This window comes from Triticum urartu, chromosome 2A (assembly GCF_056163025.1).
Source record: "Triticum urartu cultivar PI428250 chromosome 2A, HENAU_Tu73, whole genome shotgun sequence".
Taxonomy (NCBI): Eukaryota; Viridiplantae; Streptophyta; class Magnoliopsida; order Poales; family Poaceae; genus Triticum; species Triticum urartu.
In genome coordinates this window covers 154,502,122-154,525,379 of record NC_141874.1, presented here as the reverse complement: position 1 = coordinate 154,525,379, position 23,258 = coordinate 154,502,122, and the positions used below count along the sequence as shown (strand labels likewise).

At 46.2% G+C, this 23,258-nt stretch overlaps 1 protein-coding gene across 1 annotated transcript; it reads right to left on the bottom strand.

Annotated features, from left to right (window-relative positions):
- Nucleotides 1-2,994: 2,994 nt before the first annotated feature.
- Nucleotides 2,995-8,664, bottom strand: FAD6 (fatty acid desaturase 6). Its single transcript, XM_048699672.2, has 10 exons — nucleotides 8,394-8,664; nucleotides 8,224-8,275; nucleotides 6,990-7,222; nucleotides 6,758-6,901; nucleotides 6,494-6,645; nucleotides 6,127-6,249; nucleotides 5,832-6,009; nucleotides 4,366-4,484; nucleotides 3,550-3,664; nucleotides 2,995-3,455 (listed from the first exon to the last, which is right to left on the bottom strand). The coding sequence occupies exons 1-10, from the start codon at nucleotides 8,445-8,447 to the stop codon at nucleotides 3,294-3,296; spliced, it is 1,332 nt and encodes a 443-aa protein (XP_048555629.1). The 5' UTR covers nucleotides 8,448-8,664; the 3' UTR covers nucleotides 2,995-3,293.
- Between the last annotated feature and the right edge of the window lie 14,594 nt (nucleotides 8,665-23,258).

The following is a 23,258-nucleotide window of genomic DNA, read 5'->3' as shown; positions in this document are numbered from 1 at the left end:
CATGTTATTTTACCTGTCTCGTTGCTTCCCTTTGTGTAGTTCTCAGTAGTAGTCTGCACAGATTGAAGAATGAAATGCGCCATTAGTCCATTAACTCGAACAAAATGAACTAGCCATGGTTGCACTTGCATGAGTGTCCTTCTGAATCTGCTGATCAGGATGAAGTTTCCGAAAATGTAGAAATAAAGTTCAGCTTTGAAACAATTTACTAAGCCGTCTTTGCAGATCAACCCGACTAGTCATAAATCGTGGAGGTGGAGCTACCCGCAGCCTCTGCATGATCGGGTCGCTGAGGTTGAAGTTGGGGGGTTGCTGGGCAAGGGACCGATAGGTAGGTACGATGGGAATTCTGGTGTACGAAAAGGCAGAGGAATACCACCACTACCAAAGCTATGACAACGAGGAGAACAAAGGAAGTAAAGTGCTTGCCGGTGATGGGCACGGAAAAGAGGCCATGGGACGGGAGATGGCGACGCCAAAGTGATGATTCCCGTTGTGTATTTTTGTGTGTACGTTTACTGCCTCGTGAACGTTGCTCCGCAGGAGTAGAATACGCGTAGCACGTTGCGACCATTTACGGCCTCTGAAAGCAAGGATGGGATGGACTGTAGATTTTCTGATGGGCGCTAGTGCGCTGCTGCAGAAACGGCGTTGAGTTCATAGGGAACGAACGATCTATTCTGAACCTGGTGTGCTGATCGAGTGATCGGAGTGAGGAAGCGAGACGAAGGGAGAGGGCAGGCAGTCCACCGATCATGGCGTCCTTGCGCGCCCGGTACCGGAACGAAACTTCCGCCGCCGGGGGCGGCGCCGGCGCGGCCAAATTTGACGCGAATACACGGAAAATTCTCCAACAAGCCGGGGGCTGCTACGCGAGCCCTTCTATTTTTTTTTGAGGGGTAACCCTTCTATTAAAGCGAGGACATAGTCAAATCACCCGCAAAAAAAAAATCAATCGTAGCTCTTCTATATGGGCCGGCCCAAAAGCTCTTCCTCCTCGCTCCTGAAAATACACTCGTTTCACAAAGACAAAAATCACCCCTAAAGAAACAAAGACAAAAATCAATTTGTCTAAAAAAAGAGACAAAATCAAAGCTCCTCGCTCCCAAAAAAATCGGTTCCCGTTCTAGAGCCGGATTTAAAATACATTGTTTAAATAAAGTCATCTAAAATACACTCCTTCCGTTTTTAAATATTTGAAGTTTTTGGGTTTGTCCTAAGTCAAACATCGTTAAGTTTTTGTTTTTGGGTGAAAACACCGTTAACTATGACCATGTATAAAAAAAAGATATACTAACATCTACTACAATGTAAACTACTCCCTCCTAAAGAAATATAAGAGCGTTTAGATCACTACTTTAGTGATCTAAACACTCTTATATTTCTTTACAGAGGGAGTATATATAGTATGAAAATATATTTTATGATGAATATACTGGCCCTAATTTGATGTTATAAATGTTGGCATATTTTTAAATAGACTTGGTCAAAAGTTTGACTTAGGACGACCTAAAGCTTCAAACATTTTGGAATGGACCAACTACATACGAAAAAAAATGTTCATCTCATATTTTTAACATATACTCATGTTTAGGGAAAACATATTATTTACCCCCAAAAATGTCCATGTGTTATGCAAAACAGTTCATTGAAACTTCTTTACGTTGTCTTGTATATGGACGAGACAAAGTCTTTTTTTTTTGCAGGGAAAGAAAAAGCTTGCTTATCTTTCATTGACTAGCAAGAGGCTCATGCGTTGCACGGAACATCAAGATGCATTGTATGAGTAGCTTATCTTGTGGAAGAAAAGGATGAACGAGGAAATGCCTTATTTACAAATGTGAAGAGGGTTGCGGGTATCTTTTTGCAAAATTGCCATAGTTTTCTTCCTATTCGTCAGATATAAATCGGACGGTTTATATTACAGGATGGCAGACACACCATCATCATCAATTCTGTTTTTTATAAGAGTAGAAATAGAAGAGAATAAAATGAGTGCAAAGAGGAGATACAACACGACACAAAATGCAAGTAGACATGAACATGGTACCTAGAGCAGAAGGACCAGGGATGCTCGGTCCAAACTAGTCCTGGCCATGGGAAGCCCGGCCCAGCCCGAAAAAGCCCGACCCGGCCCGGCCCAACGCTGCTCCCCGGCTGGGCTGGGCCCGGGCCTATCGGTTTTGCGCTTTTCTGAAGGGGCCCGGCCCGAGGCCCGGCGAGCTTTTACGCATTCGGGCAGGGCTCTGGCCCAAAAAACAGGCCCAATGGCCGGGCCGGGCCTAGGCCTAGTTTTTTTGCTTCGGACTTGGCTAGGCCCGGCTCGAGGTTTGGCCAGGTATAGTCCAAACCAAGGATACTATACAGCTAAAACCACAAAAGCCCCAATTTAGAGGGGCAAGCGAACCAACACGAAGCCCACCATCGCCAAACCCCTGGGGATACCGCGAGCGACCAATACAACACCTTCATGAAGGGAAAATGACCCCGTGATGCCGTCGTCATCTGATCCAAAGAACCGGACCTAAGGTTTCCCCTAAACTCGAAGAGGGAGGCGCGGGAGGAGGCCATGACGCGCCTCCAAGAAGGAAAACGACACCTGTGGTGTCAGCAGCGAGACGAGAAAAAGCAACACACAGATACGAACGGAACTAACAATGGCCGATTTACAAGGCTGATGTCAGTCGACAGAGCCTAGCCACACTATTTCTACAAGGTGATGGTGAAAACTTTTCATGTAGATTGACTAACCATCCATGGATCGATGGAATCATCGAGTGAATGATGAAGCCATCAGATGGAAATAGTACATCTGGCGTGGCGCAACAGAGAAGACGAGAGGAATACATAAAGCTTATTCATCTTTGCTGCGGCGATATGGAGATGGGCAGATAATGGCCTAGAATTTCATTTCTTGAACTTGTGATATCGTTGCCATTTTACTGATGCAATCTAAATATTGTTCGTGTCACTTTGCAGATGTTTGAATGAGAATGAATGTGAAATACATATGCTGTTTCCTCTTGCATGTTTAATATATGACACTATAATATACTGTTATATGATGTTTCTACTCCCTCTGTACCAAATTACTCGTCGTGGTTTTAGTTCAAAGAAAGGGTAACACTCCAGGCGGCTTTCAATAAAAGCCATCTGCAATAAGGACTATCCCTGCCGACTTACAGTAAAAGCCATGCCTGAGCCGTCTGCGATGGACCTTTTGTAGTGTAATAATGGTTGTGATTGTTCTTTATGTCTAAATACTCTCTGACTAGTCAATGGTAGCAATTGCATCAAGCATAATCTGGCATGAACTTCTTAAGGAATCTTATTGGTTGAGATTCCTCAGGTACGAGCTCGTCAAAAGAAACGTAGTATCTCTCTTTGTCATACACATGGCACGTAGTCAGTATTGTCTTCATCAGCCGCCAATTCCAGCTGGCCTCGTTGATATACTGCAGACACAAGACATGCGGGGAGCACAAATGAAGCTATGATGTCAAGGCCCAGAGAAAATGCACAAAACTAGAAGGAGAAGTATCAAAGCACCTTGCCCCAGTTCTGTTTAATGGAGTTGTGGGCAGCACGAAGGTTATAACTTGGAATTCTCGGAGAAATATGGTGCGGGACATGTACGTTTATGTCATGGCAAAGGATCTCTATCCTGTAAATGTACAAATATGTTAGCCAGATAAAACTCAATTTCAGAATCAACATGTTTCCAAGACAAGTTGGCTAGACGGGAAAAGGAAGATGATTTGATTTACTCATGTTTATGTCTCCAAGACAATTTGGCTAGACGGGAAAAGGAAGATGATTTGATTTACTCATGTTCACCTAAAGTTCAAAAAAAAAGTTGGAACTTACACTCAGTACTCACAGTTTCGCATACATCCTTTATCACAGAATATTCACAAAACATTCCAAGATCCATTAGTAATGCACTAATATTAGATGCACTTCAGCGAAGTGAAGTTGAGTACCATTCTATTCGTACAGAACTAGGACCAGAACTCCACAGTTCAATTAAGCCTACTTAATTTACAATCAAAACTGTACTTGGAAGGCCCCATCATATCCTCTCATGGCACTTTACCCAAAATGAAAAATGATTTGCAATCCAGAAACATAAAACAACATGCTGGTGTAGTTTCTTAATTTTCAACTGAAAGGCAAAGAAACAAATGCACAATATGCGTCGTTTTATTTGAATGCAAAGTCTTACAATCTTGTCATACTAATTCCATATGCAATGAGAATCAATATGGAGAACACTTCCTGAAAGTTTGTTTAACATATATGATCATAACAAGAGTCCTAATATGCATGTAAACAAAACTGAAAGCAAAGATAAATAATGTGTACCATCGAGGATAGCTACAGTGAACTGTGCCGTTTAATTGCGCCTGTGCAGCATTCCACTCTTTTGATGATTTGAAAGGTATATGAGGAGCAGTGTGATGTACCATCGTAAAGGTGCTCATCTGAAGCAAATAGTTTAAAGAACACAAAGTTAAGTTCAACTTACAGTACGCAAACTCATAAACAATGAAGTCGATATTTCGTAACTTGGACCAATATCATTATCTTTTTATGTATGCATTCCTTGTTCTGTCAGTGTCTTCGAGGCTTCTAGCCAATTTAGTCACTGCAAGTATTGCTGGGAGTTAATTCATTGTTGATCACAGGCGAACTTTGCTGCAGTCGATTCCGATAGGTGCTGTACACTGTCGTTTTGTGGTCAAAACCATCGCCGCTGTTGATATTGGAACAGCCGCCTCCCTGACGACCGGCCTAACCGCCATCTTCTGCCACCGCAGCCGGCTTCGCTGCCGCGCCGCCTCGTCACCCTGCCCTTCCCCAGCCACCTCCTCTGCTGGTCCGCCGCCGCCCGGCTATCCCTATAAATTCGGAGGGCCAGGTTCTTCGCTAGCGCCGGTGTGTCACCCCCAACCCTAATCCTAAGTCGGATCAGGGTTCGTCACTTCTCACCTGCCCTTCTCCGCCACGACTAGCTGCAGCATCGCCGGCTGAACCTCAGTATGCTGCTCGCCTGCGCTGCGGCCTCCGCAGCATCGCAGGCTCTGCCTTGTCCTGTGCTTGGTTGACATAAAGGAGTGGGTGCTATATGCCCGAATTGTTCGATTCAACCGCACCCCATGGTCGAATGCCGAAAAGTTTCCTTGGCTAGTACTCCCTCCGTTCCAAAATAAGTATTATTTATACTTTATAGTGTAGCTGCTGTTCGCAGCATTGGAAGATCAAAATAAACTTGTCTTTATGAAGACTACTAGTCTGTACCTTCCTAGTTCGTACTAAGATCACTGGGTGCAGAGAATTGGTATTATTAAATAAAGGAAAATCCTATGGCTCCGATGGGATAGTTCCATTTACATCTAGAAATTCGGCAAATTCTAGGTGGAAGCTTGCACAATTGGCAGTCTTCTAGGTAATCTGGTGGGCTCAAGTGTTCATTATTCAATTACCATGAATTTTAAATTCCAGTTAGTATAATATACTTCCACAGCTGAACAGGATAACCATGAATTTGGATACTGTACATCTGCAGTATTCCCTCCGTTCCAAATTATTTGAAGTTCTAGCATTGTCCTAAGTCAAACTTCTCTATATTTGACAAAATTTACAGAATTTTATTTTGCTATAATATCTGCTACATGCGAGCATTCCTGCTCCTATACAACTTCTCTATATTGGCATTTGTGTTCTATACTTTTGGTAAATCTAAAGAAGTTTGACTTAGGATAAAGCTAGAATTTCAAATAATTTGGAATGGAGGGAGTAAATGATAGTAACAAAAAACAGCAATGTACCCAAAAGTGATAAACCATCCATGGCATGAACCAAAACTTGAACCAGCCAGCTATTCCGGATTGAAGAATGATTAGGGGCCATCCAATTGCCATGAATGCAAAGACACACGCCAAACTTATCTTCACCCTAGGGAGTTCATTTGGTCTGAATTTTTTCAGATCAAAGTGCCACATCAACCTGACAAGTTACATTGTGAACATAAATGTTATTGCCTGGAGGAATTCATGAAAAGTAATTGAACATAAGAGATGGCCATCAAAACATGTGACTAGAGAGATGTTGGGTAGGATATACCAGTGAGCAATAGACATCCATGGCCTGATAGGACCATAACCAACTATAATTGCCTTCCTTAAGAAAGAAGACGATTCAATTTCCTTTTGCCAAACAGGTTGCCATGCAGTATCTTCTACTAACCTGGAGTTATACCAAGGTAAGAATTTGAATGACCAAAGCAGAACGTGGTTCAAAATGAAAAGGGCTTTCAAATCACGATATGGCTTTCTTTGAAGTATATGAGTCTTCTTGTTACAGTGCAACGCATGAACTGAAAACATCAAAAGTAAAGTAACAGGCTGATACTATCGACTCATTAACTTGAATGACAACAACATCATCTGGACCATATTGGAGATGATTATACAGGGAGGTATGTACATACATATTTGTCTTGGCATGATGTCTGTCATGCTTAAATCTCCAAGGTTCATAAGGGTAAATTAATGGCAGGAAGGCTAGAGTTCCAACGATATCCTCCACTAGCTTATTCCTTGAAAATGATTTATGTGCACAATCATGACCTATGACAAAAAACTTCACAAAGACATCAATTAAATCGTGGACATGCCACAAGGACAAAAGCAAGCAGGTGTGCAACACATGTGCAAGCACACCACAGGCAAGTTGGGAGGGAAAGAGAGCTTACCCCGGTCACTGCTGTACCAGCCCATGCCCAAGCAATGGGAAGAAGATACCATGGAGCTTTTGAAATAAGGAAAAGACCGAAAGCATACGAAGTAACTGATATAAGAACAGATGCCCAAGCCTTTACATCATCAATTTCGAAAACCTAGCAGGAGCGAAGTTTTACATAAGAAGAGTTTGAGTACAGGAAACATCAGGAGCATAGCTGGTATTGGCATTTGTCTAGTTGGTACCTCTTTAGGCAGAGTATCCATGACATCTTTAAGAGTAATGTTATCTGGTAGCTGTTCTCCAATTTGTTTGAAACCATAATCTTCAGACATTTGCTTCCTTTTTTCCTCGTCATCAAGCAGTGGTGGAGTAACAGGTAGCACTGCTGCTTGCAACCTTCCCCTTTGTTTCAATGGTAAAAATTGGTGGTGACTTCTCCCGGTGCATAAAGAAAATCTCTTAACAATAAGTGAACCTGGCAAAACATGAGAATGCAACATCCAAACAATGAAATGATGCCGCCAAATAAGAGTGAAAATTGGGAAGTTAGATATATACTCCATCCATTCCGAAATATTTAACGTTCTAGGTTTGTCTTAAGTCAAACTTCTATCAGTTTGACCATGTATATATAAAAAGATATTAATATCTACAACATAAAACATACATAGTATGAAAATATATTTTATCATGAATCTAATGGAACTATTTTGATGTTGTAATTGTTGGTATATTTTACAATAGACTTGGTCAAACATAAAGATGGTTGAATTAGGACAAACCTAGAACTTCAAATATTTTGGAACTGAGAGAGTATATGTGATGAGCTGAGCAATTTCTCAACTATCTCATTTGTATAACAGTCTAATTACGGACGTGCTACAGTATGGATCTGTGCCCGAATCACGCGACTCCTTATTCTTCCTTGTGCAGAGACTTCTCCCTCTGGCGCCACCTCCTCACCTCCTCCTGCTCTGCAGGGTGGCTGCACTGCCTCCTTCTCTCCCACACCTGTTCTGGCTACATTGCTACTGGCGGTGTCAAGTCAGGGCACTGCTCACCAAAATCAGGCCATCCTCTAAGCCTGGCAGGGAGCTCATTACCGATCTTCGGTGTGCCACCTTGTCACTGTTGCCTCTACGGTCGCCGGCGTCGGGGTCAACCCTCTCAACCGCCAGAGTCCAAGCCACAAGCCTTTCTACCGAAGGAAGATTATTTGATATAACTAACCACTTGTAATGCTACATACAAGGACACGGCCTTGTATTCCCGCCATGCAATTGGCAGTACAATTCACAAATTCACAATACCACGACCTCGGCATGGTGATTTCCCATCCAATCCTGAACAGTTATATTCCAGGCAATTCAACGCATTGCTATGTCCACGAGAACAGGGGAGCCGTCTATTTCGCACCACACAAAGGGCCCTGCCTTTCCAACCCCAAATGCGAGTGCTAGGACGGCGGTACGGTACCTGACAGAGCTCCCGCGGCCGCTCTCCGCGGCGAGAGGTTCTTGGCGGGTGCCTGGGCATCAACAAGCTCAGGTAAGCGCCTCGCAGGCATTAGCGCGAACAGATGGCGGGCACATAAACAAAGCATGCGCAGGATTAACTGGAACATGATGACAGGATAGGGTTCCTACCCGCCGCAAGGAGAGGAGCTGCAGAGGGGCGGAGAGGCCGCTCGCCGTCGCCATCTGCTCCCGCCGCCGCGGGCAGAACGGGGAGAGTGTGGAGACGGCGGCGGGGAGCTGGCGAGAGGAGTGTGGAGATGGTTTGGATGGGGGAGGGGCCCTGCGCTGGCGTGGTGGTTGTGACGAACGCAGCCCGGCAGAGGCGAGGCGAGCGCGCGGCGCAGATTGCAGCGACGTGGCTGGAGGCGCGATAATGGCAAGAGGACCTGGCAATGGATTTTGCGTGACAAAGGGTTTATATTATTTTTTGCGTCACAAAAAGGGATATAGGAATACGGTTGATAACAATTTTTGACATGAAACCTGCGTGGCCCCGTGAACATAGACCATCAATCAAGGGCGATAAGAGCATCTCCACTCGTTCGGCCTCTGAACGCACGGTCCGGCGCTACTTTGGCCCTTCGTCCGGCGCATTTTGGGCCTTGGGGACGAAGTAGTTCCCAGCCACGTCCCCAGGTGTCGGCCCAAAAACGTTATAAATTCAAACTTGACATTTTCCACTATCCAAAAAAACGCCACAAGTCCAGCGATCAGCGGCTACCACATAGTTCAGCGATCAATAACTCGAAAGTTCGGCGTTAAAAAAGAAAGGACGTGTAGGCAATGCATCAAGCGGCGGCGTCCTCCTCCGGCGTTGGACTGGCGGGAGTCGACGTGCGCGGGCTGGTCGGTGACGGCCCGGCTTCTGTGTCGGGCGTCGTGGAGGCGTCATCGCTCGGGCTTGGCGGCGGCGTAGGGGGCGGCGTGGGAGTTGGCGCTGTCGTCGGCGACATCTGGTTCAAGATGAGGCCGCGCTCCACCAAGTACCACTCCTTGACCTGCTTGTCCATCGTCGACATGTCCGCCCCCATCAGGAATGCCAGGTCGGTGTTCCTCTTCTTCGCGGCGACGTTGGTCCGGAGTAGGTCGAGCTTGACAGTGTTGTTCGTCATCAACATCGACCACCGCACCTCGGATTTCTCTTCCCTCTGGGCTGCGTGGTTCTTGGCGTCGGTGATGCACTGCTCGATGGACGTGTGCAGTCGCGCGGTAGCCGGCGCGGCGTCCTTCGCCGCCTTGGCTCGTTTGTTGTCGTCTGGGCCCCAATCAGCCGCGCCCGGCGTCGGCGCGTCCGGCTTGTACGTCTCTTTGGCCTTGGCGAGGGTGCGTCGGACATCTACCCACTTCTCGCACTTCTTGTTCCAGGAGAACACATGGAGGTACTTGAACTCTTGGTCGGTGCTGCTGTCCTGGCGGTACATGGCGGACATCTGAACCATCTGCGCTGAAGAACAAGTGTCGGCGACGCAAACGGCGAAAAGGAGCGACAACCGGTGACGGTGCATACCTGACCCTCGACGTTGGCGCCGCTGTTCGGGCGAGCCACGACCTCCTCGACGATCCCATGCCATTTGTTGCAGGCCGTTTGGATGAGCGCCCAATGGTTCGCCATGGTCTTCGAGCCGCCCTTCATGTGGATGCCGGCGAAGTAGGGGTCGACCAACTTGCGCTCATCGAACTCCGACTTGATACACTCCCAGTACGTGTCGGCGCTCTGGTTCGTGCCGGTGATCGAGTCGAGGCAGACGGTCTTCCATGCTTCGGCGAGGCACTCGTCTTCTTTGGACGCCCACTTGATGCACGGCTCGCCGGTCCTGGCCACCCGCTTCTTCTTTTTCCCTTTCCTCGCCGGAGCAGGCGTCGACTCCTTCTCTTCCTCCTCGTCGTAGTCGATCTCGTCATCCATGTCGCCGGCGAGGTCCATTGTATCGTCTTGCGCATGGAACCCGGGGGAGGCGGCGGCGGCCAAGCCGCTCGTGATGATGTCGTCCATGTCGGCTTTCGTCCCGTCAGGGGGGCCGAAATGTGACGACGAGGCTTGCGAGAAGAGCAGGGCGCCAGGGCGCAGCGGTGGCGTCGGGGAGGCGGCGTAAGCCGGCAGGAAGTAGGTGTACGGGGGTACTGGACGCCGGCGAACGCGGGTGAGGGCGCGCGCTGGGCGGGATGGCCATGCGGAAAGGTAATGTTGGGGTTGAACCCGCCGTGCGCGTCACCATCGGCATAGCCAGGCGAGGGCGCGCACCCCTAGGGTTGTGTCAATGGCGAGAAGCCGGCTGGCGACCCGACGCTCTGCTGGCTCTAGGCTTGCGGGCCGTGGCTGCCGGGTGGATTCATCATCCCCGCGCGAGACGCCTCTGCCTGCTCCGCCGCAGCCGATGCGGCCGCGGCCCGGGCCCTCTTGGCATTGAGCCTATTCCGCCGGTCAGTGGTGACAGCCTCCCAGCGTTGAACCTCCACTTTCCAGTCGGCGTTCGACATGCCCGGTGGTTTTGCCGGCGGCACCCTCGGCTTCCTCTGCTTCAGCTGGGTGGCATCGGCACCAACAGCGGCGCGAGGGGCCATATACTTCTTCGGCGGCATGGCGGTCGGATGGAGGGGAGATGGAGGAGAATGGCGGGAGAAGTATGGTAGAAGGGGAGAATGGAGGGAAAGGGGGGAAGCGGGGGATCAGCAGGAAAAAGGGTCGTCTCTCCCGACATAGCGGACCCACACGCCTTTTCGCTTCGGCCGGCGACCCGGGCGACCCCCAGGGGATTGGGTTTGGCTCGGGTTCACCGACTCTTATTTCGGCCCAAACCGGCGATAAACAAGTCCCTGGGGGAGCGGCTGGGCCAATTTTTTGGTGCCGGCGCTAAAAAAAGGGTCCTGGGGGGCATGTTGGGGGCGCGAGTGGAGATGCTCTAAGGGCATTTATAATGGAAGCATCACCATGGTGCTGCCCCAGGACATCCACATCACTGCACATCAGCATATGGAACTGAGACCACCATAGAGCTTCATATCTATCCAACGCGCATGTGCCCTTGTGACGTGAGTCGTTTCTATTTTTCCCATTCTTTACGATTTCCCATCTCTTCCCCTCATCCTATCTCTCTTCCCTTTTTTGCTTTCCTCCATGGAGAGACAGCCTCCTGCGGAGGAGTCTCTCACACCCGCGCAGCACCCGTTTGAGTGGCCACAGTGGTGTTCGAGCCTACCTGGCCTCTGGGGCATCAGACTGGGGCAACCCATTGGCCATGCCCTAAGACTTTAAATTTGGCCCCATATGATCTTGTTGTTTTGGGATGGGACGTGGACTTTTTGCGGGAAGAAACTTTACTCATAAATTCTGGAAACATGTAGAAAGAGCACAACTCTGCTTACGAAGTGCGAAAGGCCCTGTGCTTCAGGGAGACACCCCCATGGAGAAGAGGATGACACATCGTTTGATTCGCACCTGCAGCCGGGGACTACGCCAGTCGAAGCCATGAGGGCCGCCCGTCGGTGGTGGCCGCCACCAATGACGAAGGAACATAACAACACAAGCATGAACATGAATATCAGCATCACACCTGCACAAAGAAGACACCCAGTAGATCCAAGTAAAGCTGCTTCAAACTTCATCTTCCAACCGCCACCGTCGTTACTTTGCCATCTAGGCGGAATGACCGACACAGATGAGCCCTTGTACACAACCTCTGAAGCTCCACAACGACGACGAGGTGCACATCGCTGCAACGGCGGAGCCCGAAGAGCAAAAGTGATGGGGACATGACTACCTTGGATATGACCAAAAATATTGCATACATGCATATTTGTCAGGTGATTTCTAGTGCAAACTATTCAATAATCTATTTATGTTATCCAGAATAAAAATACTTCACACACTTTTGTGTTTTGTCTTATTGCAGGTATATGGGACATTTCTACAATCCACATATGAAGATAAGGGAAAGGAGAAGTTTATGTTATGTTCAAAAAGTCCTCTCACGTCACTTTTGGGCCAAAAGAAGATAGAGTCCAAGTCTCTCACGTTTTGGATTCAGATTCGGACTGCACAGACATACCTGACTCAAAACGTCAACAACTTTTTCATACGGACTCCGAATTGGATGATTCTTTTTTTGTTGGAAAGTAGATTTCATGCTCTTTCCAACCCAATTGGAATCACCTTCAAATTCGCCCGGAGCATTGAGATATCGACGAAACAATCTGATGCTGCAGCAGAATCCGAGTCAAACAACAAGTCCAAAGGTGTTGCACCACCTCCACTTGGGCCCATGAGCCTTGTACGACCTAGGGTTAGTTTTAGGCTGCCTTGGGACGTCCTTCCACCTCCTTGGCCGCCACCCCTTGCTCCTATATAAGTAGATCCATCTAGTAGCTTTTTCCTTAGGACTTGTTTAGTTAAAAGTTAGCCATTGCAACTTCGTGTACTTCGTTTATGTCCAACGACCAGACCAAGACCGCTTACGGATCCCCACCATTATCAATACTTCATATATATTCGCAATATTCAGATTTCTTTATCATATTCTTGCTCGTTCTTCGATTGCTTGCAGGAATAGACCTTCGTGGTCAGGCTGACCGTGCTTCCGGCATCGTCAGTAACCTCAGGAGATTGGTTTAGCGATTGCTAAGGCGCAACGTCGTGCACGTTTATAGTCAGATCATGAAATTCATCTCAACCAAATCGATAGTTATTATCTCATCGAAAGATCGGGACCCTCGCCTCTATCAAGTGGTACCAGTTTTCAGGTTACTCGGTGAGAATTTCTAGTTTTTCCTAGATTAGATTTATTTTCTTACCTATTGTCCAAGAAAAATCCACAAAAAATTAGATCTATTCATCCTTTGTCCAAGCTAGTCTGAGCTTTTGCAATTTTCTTTTCATTGCTTGCATAGTTGAATTATCGGTTGCATCGTCGTGTCGAGTTGCTGATCTTAGTGTCTAGTTCGTTTAGAGTTTCGAGTTCTGTTCACATTAGTCACGCCGCCGCTGCATCGTTATCCCTTCCGCTGTCCACCACTCATCCATCAATTTCCACCACATGCTACCCATTGTTTATTGTCACAATCATAGTTGAGGTCGTTCACATCTTCGCTAGATCCAATCTGCATCTTATCTAGTTTGTTTTGGAAAGAGGGAGAGAGAAAAAAAGAGAAAAAAATTAAAAAAAGTCAGAGAAAAAAAGAGATAAAGAAAAATAAAAAAGTGTGAGAAAAAAGAGAGAAAACAAAATTCGAATCTATCTAGACTCAATCTCGTAGTTGAATTCGGATTGGAATCGGTTTTGTGCACTGTTCAGTAAAATAGGCATAACTTTCTCATACGAAGTCCGTTTTGACTCTGCGAGTACTCAAATAAAAGCTAGCAAAGAGCCGCATCTAAATAGTTGCAAAAGGTAGTTCAATATTTGGCGCCTTAAAATCGGCTTCTAAATAGGTCGTTTTGCCCTCCGAAGTTCATGAACACAGCTTATTCCAGTTTTTCAAGCCAGTTTTAGAATTTTTTGACTCTTCATATTAACTCAGAATTGAGTGATTCCTTTTGCGTTTGAAAGCTTGAGTCAATACCATTCTTGAAAAAAAATATCAAAAAATTGGCATAAACTTTTCCAAAGGAAAGTTGGAGAGAAAGTTGTTGATATATCCTGCTTGGCTGTTGTTTCACATCATTATCTTTACGGCTATTGTGATCTTCACTTATATCTTGCTGTCCAGAGCTACTTCATATCCTTTATTGATGCTAGTTGTGCTACGCCATGACCTCATTAGTGTTCTAGGCTCGCGTCTCTAGTCCGGTCTAGCCTAGGACTAGCACAGTACCGTTGTTGAACGTTTATTCAACATTGCATCTTTGAATTGATTATTGCTAATCTTTTGCTACCATATATAGCCAACCCAGCTCCACATATTTCTACACCGTGTATACGTACGTTCCCCTGGCAATCGCTTTACTCAATATTCAGAGTTATTTGACACCGCTGATTGCCTATCACCACCTGCTGCATGGTAAGAACTTGTAAGATGTTGAGATTTGCTATAAGCGTTTTACCACCACTTTCAAGTAGTTCATAGAAACATTTTTTTTGGATTCTGTTTCTTGTTTCTACTAATCATGACAGGATCAAGAGTCAATTCATGGGCTTTGTCGATCGTGGGAGACGTGCCACCACCTTTGCAAATACCACAACCGTCACAAGAGGTGCACAAACATCCAAATGCACATGACCAGGTTAATGTATCTATACCACCATTCAATGGCCGTTTTAGACCTGCTTTATATATTGAATCGGAGTTCAACATAAAAATTTATTTGCTTCCCATAATTTTGATGAACACAAAAAGGTTAAGGTTGCGGTTGGTTCTTTCACTGGTTATGCTTTGGTTTGGTGGAGTGAATATTGTCGGTTACACCCTGATTATATACCTACTACTTGGGATGATTTGAAACTTGCCATGCGACATACTTTCGTTCCCGCTTATTATACTCGCGACATGATTAAGAAGTTGCAACATTTAAAACAAGGTAGTGACACTGTAACAAAATATTGTGATGATTTACAAACTACCTTGTTGCATTCCTCTTTAGAAGAAAGTGAAGATGATTTTATGAATAGATTTTGGGGAGGATTAAGCCGTGATATTCAAGAGATATTAATTCATGAAGAGTGTTATCCTATGGACCATTTGTTTCGTCTTGCTTGCAAAGCTGAACAGGAAATAAAACGATGTGTTGCCCACGAGGAGAACAAGCGCACGGTGCACATTCCAAGAGTTGATATGATTGTTCCTTCAACTACTAGGCATACTATGACAACCACATTCGTTGTTGTGAGGATTACATCACTTCCACCATGTGACACATCGCCCCCGAGAGTCGCTACATCATCTGAGTTGATCATAAGAGGTAATGACAAAGGTATTGATCTTCCATCTCTACATGAGAATGATGAATGCCTTGTCAATTTGAATGCACCATCAGATGAGCTACCCACTACTTTGATCGTACCACCTATTTTAGAGGACTATGTTGATAATTCGACTTTGCCATATGATCAAACAACTGAAATACCAACAATTTTGAGTGCACCCATTGAATTAACTGTTGATGCAAAAGAACCAATGTTTAATCATTTTGATATGACCTCTAATCTTGGTGACGATTCTGTGCCCAATGACTTATTGCATGTTTGCTTATTTAAGCATGTTGTCATATATAAATTTGATGCAAGTAAGATTTATTCACCAATGTTGGGATGGTTTAATGATGAATATTGTCAATCTTTTGATATGAATAATAGCTTCACTTATATGTGCAAACTGAGTTGCAATATTTTCATGCCTTCTACTTATGATAATATTTTGGCTTTATATTTTATGATCTATGAAAGTTACTCATGTATACATGTGTCATATGTGCAAAAATCAAGGGAAGTAAAAATGGATGACATATACATATACAATATGTACACCTTATCTCTTTTGTTAGACACATTTCAAATTAAGCAACGTCGAGGACGGCTTTGCTTAATCTAAAATGTGGCTAACAAAGGAGACAAGGTGTACATGTTGAATATGTATACTTTGCCATCTAGGCGGAATGACCGACATAGATGAGCCCTTGTACACAACCTCTGGAGCTCCACAACGACGACGAGGTGCACATCGCTGCAACGGCGGAGCCCGAAGAGCAAAAGTGTAACACCCCGGATATGATTTTCCCAATATGTAATCCAACTCTTGTCGTTTCCGGCGTTAAGTTATTTTATTTTCTCGGGTTCGGGTTTTTTGTCTCCGTGTGTTGTTGTCATTGTCATTCATCTCATATCATGTCATCATGTGCATTGCATTTGCATACGTGTTCATCTCATGCATTCGAGCATTTTCCCCGTTGTCCATTTTGCGTTCCGGCGCTTCTTTCTCCTCCGGTGGTCATTTCTACCTTTCTTTCATGTGTGGGGATTAAACATTTCCGGATTGGACCAAGACTTGCCAAGCAGCCTTGGTTTACTACCGGTAGACCGCCTGTCAAGTTTTGTATCATTTGGACTTCGTTTGATACTCCAACGGTTAACCGAGGGACCGAAAAGGCCTCGTGTGTGTTGCAGCCCAACACCCCTCCAAGTTGGCCCAAAATCCTCTCCATCATCTAGAGCGTTCGATCACGATCGCGTGACCGAAAACCGCACCTCATTTGGACTCTCCTAACTCCCTCTATGCCTATATATAGACCCCCTCCTCAAAATTCGCGGATCCCCTCTCCCAAACCCTAGATCCACTTCGTCCGCCGCCGACGGACGTGTCCGCCCGCCGTGTCCGCCGCCATGTGTCGCCTCCCCATTCGCTGGGACGCCGCACCCACTTTGCCTCTGCGCGCCGCCGCGCCGGCCCGGGAAGCCCAGGCGAGGCTCCCGCGGCTCGGTGCCCCGAGCCGCCGCCCGATCCGCGCACCTGAGCACCCGCCGCCTCCTTCGTCGGCTCCGGACACCGGGAGCCACCGCGCCGCCATCTCCGGTGAGCGCCGCCGCCTCCAGTCCCACCGGCGCCGCGTCCGGCGACCCTCGTCGTCGCCCCGTCCGCTGCACGCCGATCCGGTTCCGGCGAGCAGCGCCGCCCCGGCCACCGCATCTCGCCATCTCTCCCTCCCCGGCGGACTCCCCGAGCTCCAACCCCGGCGCCGGTGAACCTCGGCTTCCGCGCCGTGATCCAGATCTGAACCGCTAAAGTAAACCCTAGGGGTTGACCTCTCTCTTTTTCCCTAAGTCCCTAGTTATTTTGGCTATATTCATCATGTTGTATCTCCTCATCCGTAGATCCTTTTTGGACATATAGCATATCAAAATGTTCATCTCAAAGAGCACATCATTTCATCTCATTGCATCATTTTCATTTGAGTTCATCTTGATGCCCGAAATGCTGTTGGAAAAATGCTATTTGGGATAATTGTCAGATCTGCTGCTCTAATTAGATATTTGCCATTTTTGCCATGATTATTGTGTGCTTGATATGCCCATGAGCTCTACATGTGTTTTGTTATATGTTTTGCCATCTATCCAGAGGTGCAACCCATGTATTTTTGTGATGTGTGTGGTGACTAGCACAAGCTTGCAAAGTGGTGCATTCGTTAATGCTGATTTCAGGGACTTAGCATTTCCACTAAGTCCTCGAACTGTTTATCTCATTATGCCATATGTTCATGTTGTTTCCTAGTGATCCGTGCCTCTTTTGAGGATGATAAGTAAGGATGTTTTGTTAATCTTGTAGTGCTCTATCCATCCATGTCTTTGTTTGCAATTATGGAGCACCCTAGCTTGAGTCAATCGATCTCTACTTTTGTCATTTCGTGAATCTGGGCAGATTGTCTACTTGTTAGCAATTTTGCCGAGGATGTTGTAGTTGATCCGTGCATGCCATGCTATTGTTCTTGCCATGTCTAGCTTGTATTTTTGTGTATTCTTGATGGGTGTATGCTTAGATTGTCATGCCTTGCTCTGTAGTGAGTGCATCGAGCTCGTAAACATGCCTACTCGATATCTGTTTCAGCATACTCCAGTTTTCACTAAGTCTGAGAACTGATTATGTTTTTGCCATGTTCACATGCTTGCAAATGTATTTTCTGATCCCTTTTGGCTCAAGGCCACTAAGGGACTTTTGTTAAGCTCTTTGAGTAGCTCCCTGCCATGCTTTGCTTTGCCATGTTCAGGTCCTGTAGCATACTGTTTTCTTGCTCCAAAGAGTGCTATCTGATCTGAAATTCTAGACAAGTGTTAATTTCACTAAGTCTGAAATCTGGTTACCAAATGCATTTTTGCCATGCTTGTTTGAACCTGTTAATGGATGAATTGGCCGTAGCTCAGTGCTAGTCTTTTGTTAAGCCTCATGAGAGGACCCCTGCCATGTATTTTGTTGCCATGTTTGGATGCTGTAGCATGTTCATATTGTTGCATTTAGATGGCTACTTGCTGTAAATCGCAGAACGTGGTCATATTTGAATTGCTTGCCATTTCCAAACCGTAACTCCGATTCCGGCGTTCTTTATATCGTTTTCAAGCGATTTCATCTCATATTTCCAGTGGCACACTTGGATTTCCAAGTAGAGGCTAGGTTCATTCATTCCTTGTCAAATCTTGCATATGCATCACATATTGCATCCCGCATAGCATACCATCTTTGCATCATGTTGTTTGAGTTTGCACGTGGTTGATTGTGCTCCGTTTGCTTGTTTGTCTTGTTTGGGTAGAGCCGGGAGACGAGTTCGCTAACGAGGAGCCCGTTGAGTTTGCTTTCGAGGATCCAGTCAACTCTGACAACTTTGCAGGCAAGATGATCATACCCTCGAAATCACTACTATCTTTGCTATGCTAGATGCTCGCTCTTTTGCTATGCCTATGCTACGATGCCTACCACTTGCTTTTCATGCCTCCCAAATTGCCATGTCAAACCTCTAACCCACCATGTCCTAGCAAACCGTTGATTGGCTATGTTACCGCTTTGCTCAACCCCTCTTATAGCGTTGTTAGTTGCAGGTGAAGATTGGAGACCGTTCCTTGTTGGAACACTATTTACTTGTTGGGATATCATTATATTGCCATGTTATCTTAATGCATCTATATACTTCGTAAAGGGTGGAAGGCTCGGCCTCTCGCCTAGTGTTTTGTTCCACTCTTGTCGCCCTAGTTTCCGTCATATCGGTGTTATGTTCCCGGATTTTGCGTTCCTTGCGCGGTTGGGTTATAATGGGAACCCCTTGATAGTTCGCCTTGATTAAAGTTTTTCCAGCAATGCCCAACCTTGGTTTTACCATTTTCCACCTAGCCTCTTTTTTCCTTGGTTTTCCGGAGCCCGAGGGTCATCTTATTTAAACCCCCCGGGCCAGTGCTCCTCTGAGTGTTGGTCCAAATAGAGCCACTTGCAGCGCCACCTCGGGGCAACTCGAGGGTTGGTTTTAGTTGTACGTAGTGTTCATCTGAGTGTGCCCTGAGAACGAGATATGTGCAGCTCCTATCGGGATTTGTCGGCACATTCGGGCGGTGTTGATGGATTTGTTTTAACTTGTCGAAGTGTCTTGAAGAACCGAGATACCGAGTCTGATCGGAACGTCTCGGGAGGAGGTCTATTCCTTCGTTGACCGTGAGAGCTTGTCATGGGCTAAGTTGGGACTCCCCTGCAGGGATTTGAACTTTTCAAAGCCGTGCCCGCGGTTATGGGCAGATGGGAATTTGTTAATGTCTGGTTGTAGATAACTTGAACCTTAACTTAATTAAAATGAATCAACTGTGTGAGTTACCGTGATGGTCTCTTCTCGGCGGAGTCCGGGAAGTGAACACGGTGTTGGAGTAATGCTTGCCGCAGGATGCCCTCTAGTTACTCGCTCGCGCTTTGCCTCCTCTTCTCGCTCTCTTTTGCGAACAGGATAGCCACCATATATGCTAGTCGCTTGCTGCAGCTCCACATAATTACCTTGCCTTAACTTTTAAGCTTAAATAGTCTTGATCGCGAGGGTGCGAGATTGCTGAGTCCCTGTGGCTCGCAGATTACTTCCAAACCAGATGCAGGACCTGATGATTCCGCTCCAGATGATGCGCTTGAGCTCAAGTGGGAGTTCGACGAGGACTCTCAACGATACTACGTGTCTTTCCCTGATGATCAGTAGTGGTGCCCGGTTGGGGTGATCGGGACCGTGTCGCATGTTGGGTTGTTCTTTTATTTTGGCGCCGTAGTCGGGCCATGAGTGTTTGAATGTTGTAATGCTATTTATGTACTTGATTGACGTGGCGAGTGTAAGCCAACTATGCATCTCCCCTTTTATTATCTATATTACATGGGATGTTGTGAAGATTGCCTAACTTGCGACATTACTTTCAATGTGGTTATGTCTCTAAGTCGTGCCTCGACACGTGGGAGCTATAGCCGCATCGAGGGCGTTACAAGTTGGTAATCAGAGCCTTCCCCGACCATAGGAGCCCCCATTGCTTGATCGTTTTTAGCAGCCGTTGTTGTGTCTAGAAAAATGTTTTGAGTCATTTAGGAATTATATATCGGAGAGTTTAGGAATTCTTTTTACTTCCCAGTCTCCTCATCACTCTGGTAAGGCATCCTGACGTAGAGTTTTGACTCTTCTCTTCTCAAATTTCACTAAAAAAAATTTAGGATCACGTGGGTATCTTGGAATCGTTCTGATGGTTTTGTGACGAGAACATTGTTCTTGGTGCCTCCTGTCTTTAGGGGTTGTGGCAGTGTCCCGGGGAGTTGAGCTCTGAGGTGTTGTCGTCACAATTTTATCGTTGCAATTCTGGAATACCTAAGTTTAGTATGCCGACATCGAAAATCTCTTTTATGTAGTTCGTTGGTGAGATAACCTCGACGCCACCTAGTACTGGGGCGGGAGTTCGGGAGTATCACCGTAACTTGTATAACGGATGCTTTTTGAAGGTTGAGGTAGATGGTTTCCGAAGTTTTCTCGGTTATGTGTTGAAGGATGGATACAGTTGGATGTAGGATTTGCTAGATTTGGGTGAGATATTATGCTTCCCCTGTATCCCCAACACCTGATTGCATAACCGAAAAGGTTCGGGAGTTTCATAGGTGGGAATTCTTGTAGCTCTAGTTCTTCTTCCACGGATATTTGGTTTGAGATTGGGATTTCTTACCAAGTATTCGTTCTTGATCCGTACCTTGTTGATTTATTTCTCTACCTAAATTCTAAGTGGCTTCTCAATTTATGGATATGTGACCATTTCTAGTGGAATGCATTCGTTCATTTTGTTCGGATGTGAAGACTATATGTTGCAATTTTCATTCCGTTGGATTCAGCTTCAATATTTGTCTATCAATGTGCTAATGGATGTCAACCTCTTCAGGATGGCTCCTCCAACACGCACGACTCTGAATCCTGATCCGCCACCACCTCCACCTCCTCCGGAGGCATGGCAAGCTGTGATGGCCGCAACCAATGCAAACACGGAGTTGATCATGCAAATTATTCAAGAGCGCAATCAAGCGAACCAAGGCAACAATCAGAATCACTTTGCTACACTCAACCAGTTCCTTGCTAACGGGACAAAGACTTTCAGCAATTGTGTTGAGGCAACTGATGCTGACGATTGGCTCATGGATCTGTGCAAGCATTTCGAGTGCAGTAACGTCAGGCCTGAGGACTTCGTCAAGTTCGCTTCCTTCCAACTCAAAGATCAAGCTGCAGAATGGTTCCAGCAGTACAAGGATTCCAGAGGAGGACGTGTGATTACCTGGGATGAATTCCGTCAAGACTTCAAAGCTCATCATATTCCTCAGAGCGTGGTTGACAGCAAGCGTGAGGAATTCTGCAACCTAAAGCAAGGCTCTTTGTCTGTCTATGACTACAACAAGTTGTTTCAGAAGCTCGCCCGCTTTGCTAAGCAGGACGTACCTGATGAGAAGAGCATGATATACCAGTTCAGGGGTGGTCTCAGAGAAGAAATCCAACTAGCTCTTGTTCTCTTTGAGCCCTTGAGGTATGATGAGTTCTACAACATGGCATTGAATCAAGAGGCTGCTCAACTGAGGTGTGATGCTTCCAAGAAGCGAGTCAGAGACACTACTCCTTCTTCCTCTACTCAAGTGGCCAAGCAGCAAAAGTATTGGCTTCCTCCTCCTCCGTTCCGTCAGCCATATCAGCAGAAGAGCAAAGGTGGCAGTGGATCTTCCCACCCACCCAACCCTGGCTTTTAGAACAAGACTTCGTCTCAAGCTTCAAGATCGAGTGCTCCGTATCACCGTCTGCTTTCAGAGGTCACGTGTAACAAGTGCCAACAGAAGGGTCACTATGCCAACAAAATGCTTCAATCAGAGGCTTCTTCCTCCTCCTCCTCCTGTGAGATCGGCAAGTATAGCTGTGGTCAAGCATAACCCCAAGCACGCCAAGGTCAACTTGCTGAATGCAGCTCAGGCAGAGGACTCGCCAGATGTCATCATGGGTAACCTTCCTGTTAATGATGTTCCTGCAAAAGTTCTTTTTGACACTGGTGCATCGCTTTCTTTTATTTCAACACCATTTGTTGCCAAGCATGATTTTGTGACCGAGAGGATTCCTGTCCCGTTGAAGATTGTGTCTCCGGGCAAGCAAATGACTTCTAACAATTGCGTCCCGGATGTCTCTATCACGTTGGGCGACTACAAGTTTCTTTCTTCTCCGGTGGTTCTTGGTAATTTGGATATTGATCTTATTCTCGGAATGGATTGGCTTTCTAAGTACAAGGCGCATCTTGATTGTGCAGCCAAGCAGATTCAATTGACTCATTCGTCTGAGGATGTAATTGTCTTTGCCGCTCGTGATGATACCCTCCATCTGTTTTCTCTCAATGAGAAGGGTGAACTGGATGCTATCTCGCAAATTGCAGTCGTTTGCGAATATCAAGACGTCTTTCCAGAAGAGCTTCCAGGAATGCCTTCGCACCGGCCAGTTGAATTCGTCATCGATCTTGAGCCTGGCACAGAACCAGTGTGCAAGCGTCCTTACAAGCTCAGACCTGAAGAGTTGAAGGAGCTGAAGAAGCAACTCGATATTCAAGAGAGAATGGATCTCATCCGGCCTAGTTCTTGTCCATGGGGTTGTGGTGTTCTTTTTGTGAAGAAGAAGGATGGAACAGACCGACTTTGTGTTGATTACCGTCCATTAAACAAGAAGACCATCAAGAACAAATACCCACTTCCCAACATCAATGAGCTGTTCGAACAACTCAAAGGCTCCCAAGTATTCTCCAAGCTTGATCTCTATATGGGTTATCATCAGATTCGAATCCGTGAGCAAGATATTCCCAAGACGGCTTTCAGGACAAGCTATGGTTCATATGAATACACTGTCATGTCTTTTGGCCTCGTCAACGCTCCTCCGACGTTCTCTCGCATGATGAACTTCATCTTCAACGCCTACACCAATGACTTCGTTTTGGTCTATCTCGACGACATTCTAGTTTTCTCGAAGAACAAGGAAGATCATGCCAAGCACTTGCGTTTGGTACTCGATAAGCT